General features: G+C 31.4%; 1 protein-coding gene across 1 annotated transcript in view; it reads right to left on the bottom strand.

The window, feature by feature from the left end:
• Positions 1–453, bottom strand: part of LOC111088349 (slit homolog 2 protein-like) — a 10,642-nt gene extending 10,189 nt beyond the window's left edge. The window contains exon 1 of the mRNA XM_022398226.1: positions 83–453. Within this exon, the coding sequence (XP_022253934.1) occupies positions 83–303 (221 nt within the window). The 5' untranslated portion in view covers positions 304–453. The remainder of the gene's footprint in view (positions 1–82) is intronic.
• Between the last annotated feature and the right edge of the window lie 3,038 nt (positions 454–3,491).

The following is a 3,491-nucleotide window of genomic DNA, read 5'->3' on the forward strand; positions in this document are numbered from 1 at the left end:
TAAAACAAGCAAGCTTAGATCCTATATAAAATACCTTTTACTACTAACACCTAAAAGAAGCAAGTGCTATTTTTTCTATTACCTCAGGTCCAGTATTTCCAAGTCCACTTCTTGAAAAGAGGCTTCGCTTAGGGTCTCCAACACATTGTGGGATAGATTCAATAGAGTCAAACAAGGAAATTCAACGAAAGAATAGTCCGCAATGATTGAAATATTATTGTGAGACAACACTAAGGTTTTGAGACTTCTGAGTGGAGATGAAAGTGAAAAGTTTGCAACCCCTGTAATGTGATTAAACGACATGTCAAGTGTTTCCAGTCTTTTCAAGTGTTGTAGGCCTGATAGGTCAACGCCATCAATAATATATATGTATTTATATCCATACCTTTCGTAAATCTTTTTTTCTATCACCGAACAGTTAGAACAAATACTCCCACTGAGACCACAATGGTTAACTACAAGCTTATTTAGGTAATGTTCTTGTCCGCGTAAAGGATTTTCACATAAAAAGCAACCCGATAGCGGAGTATTTCGAATTTCTAACTCTTGGATCCGAGACAGTTTCATCCAGTCTGAAGGAAGCCTGAGGGCGTCATCATATTGGTTTCTATTGTTGTGTGTTCGGACATTAGAAATTATCACCTTGTCTATTAATAGATAACTACTAACACCAGTAAGTTTTTCTAGTTGGTTGTAACATCCCGCACGGTTGCAGACAACAACAGTGAAAGTATTGTGATCCGAGATTGGAACGTTAATACAAAACCACGGATCCATTTCTTCCTCGGAAGGACAATTAGAGCTCGAATTTCCATAATGGATAACAGAGAACACCAGAATAATCAAGTTTATTGTCTTCATGTCCTATAAAAAATATAAGTTTATTATATATATATTGTACGAGTTTCTTAGTAAGACTTAAAAATAAATTGAAATCAACTAGTTAGTATAGGCCTACCTGTGTGGTGAATCTCGTGCAAGCATAACTTAAAGTTACACATGTTAAAATTAATAAATCAAGATTACCATTTCAATAATTTACAGAAACAATATTTGTATAAATCTTTTTTGTAAATCCAGTTTTGTTTTGTTTAGAGAATTATGCTTGTGTTCTTTGTCACTTTTAATTTTTCAGTACAAACTAATTTTTATGTAGAAATTCCAGCTTGAATCTTTATTAATTCTATTCAACAACAAAATAGTCTATTATACAAAATATCCTTGCAAGAACAATATTTATTCGAAAACAAAATATCTTTTCAACAACAATATTTATTCGAAAACAAAATATCCTTTCAACAACAATATTTATTGGAAAACAAAATATCCTTTCAACAACAATATTTATTCGAAAATAAAATATTATATTCAACAACAATATTTATTCGAAAACAAAATATCCTTTCAACAACAATATTTATTCGAAAACAAAATATTATATTCAACAACAATATTTATTCGAAAACAAAATATTATATTCAACAACAATATTTATTCGAAAACAAAATATTATATTCAACAACAATATTTATTCGAAAACAAAATATTATATTCAACAACAATATTTATTCGAAAACAAAGTATTATATTCAACAACAATATTATAATTATTGACTTCATTCTTATAGAAATGAAAAACCTATGGAATCTAATTACAGGGCCTGCTTAAATTATAGCGTCCTCGCGCAGATATAAGTGTCGATTATTTACAGGAGTGCGTTATTAATTAACAACACTATTTATATATTTATAAAAAAATATTTTGAAAGCACATTAACAAACAGGAAGAAAATCCTGTTCTCTTTCATGAACAAATATGTTTTCAGAATTTACTATATTATTCATCAAAATTAGTTAAAATGTAAGTTTACTAGGATTTCTGATTTTTAAATAACGGTTTTTAACACAACGTGAAAAACTTTTTTTATGTTTCTTTTAATGGGTATTTACGACACAAACGTTAATTTTCACAAGATGGTAAGAGTTCGACGAGAAGCATCATTATAGTAATCCAAACACATACAAACTTAAAATGTAACATCGCAACATAAAAAGTTATAACACAGCCCATATCAAAGAAAGGCTATTTTGAAAAATAATGAAAGATAAAATACATAAATCACAGTCATACTCCAGAATATAAATCATCTGGTGGAGCCCCCCAGTGGAACAGCGTTATGTCTGCGGACTTACAACGCTAGAAACCGGGTTTCAATACCCGTGGTGGGCAGAGCACAGATAGCCCTTGTGTAGCTTTGTGCATAATTAAAAAACAAACAAACAAACAAAAATCTGGTGGAGTTTTTTGTACGATTTAATGATAATGCGTGAAACCTAGGAATTTCCTGGGGGCACTGGGAGTTGTTGCTGATAGATTAATGAAACAACGAGTTAATTAATGAGTTTTGTCGTCGATAATAGAGTTAGTGAATGGTATATAATCTTGTTGAGTTTGTGCTACAGTTTTAGCAAAAAAATTAACAACTGCCTGTTATGGTATATTTGAGAGTTAGGCCTTTTAATTGTTACCATTAGTTCATGAAACATGTAAGTTGTGAAAATTGCAGTTGAAGAAGTAAAACGCTTTATTTTTCATTGAGTGAACTGGACTTTGCATTATTTTTATCTAATAATTAAAAAGAATCTGCCAAACAACTGAAACAGTTACAGCAGTATTAATGTCATAATATAATATTTCTAATACTGTATTCTCTACTTTGTCCCTTAAAGATTCTCAAGAATTGGAACAGTATATGATAGCGACATTCCAATTACATTGTATTCGCCATATTCACTGCCTACGACGCGTTTCGCTCAATCCAGAGCTCATCAGGCCGGTTACGACACAACAAACACAGATGGTATTTTTGATTGTATTTTTAGTGTTACTCACGTGTTATTAGCGATCCTGTAAAAACAAAATCATACATTCACAAGCAATTTGGTGCAAAAGTAGTTTAAAAAAATGTATACCTAACCGAGGGGTGATATCGACCCCTTCAGTAATTCTAGAGCAGTGGCATTACTCTGGAGGGGATCAAAGTTGTGTCAGTATATACAACATTCTCTGCACTGTACTTCTAGTATCGTTTGGGAAGAAAACTTCAAGCCTTTTGTATTTTATGGATGAATCTATTATATCCTGCAAAGTCTAACAAATGATGTCCCTGTTCTAGAGTTAGGATATTGTACACAGAAACAAATAGTACTAACTTTATACGACTATTAAGCATTAAACTTCTCAAAATTAACTTGATATATTTTTTCGTTTAACTATCATACTGGTCTATTAAACATCTTCAAGTTAAGCAGATGAGGCCAACCTGATACTCTGATTGATTGTCGTTGTTACTGGATTATTTTTATCAATCCAAATCTAATTTATGTATTTTACGTTGGAATAGGAATTTACAATCGTATACTTACAATTAGTTATGGATTGCTTCGTGACTTGACTCAGTGTTTCTTTCCTCACAACCAGGACCGATATA

Source organism: Limulus polyphemus, unplaced genomic scaffold (genome assembly GCF_000517525.1).
Source record: "Limulus polyphemus unplaced genomic scaffold, Limulus_polyphemus-2.1.2 Scaffold3591, whole genome shotgun sequence".
Classification (NCBI taxonomy): domain Eukaryota; kingdom Metazoa; phylum Arthropoda; class Merostomata; order Xiphosura; family Limulidae; genus Limulus; species Limulus polyphemus.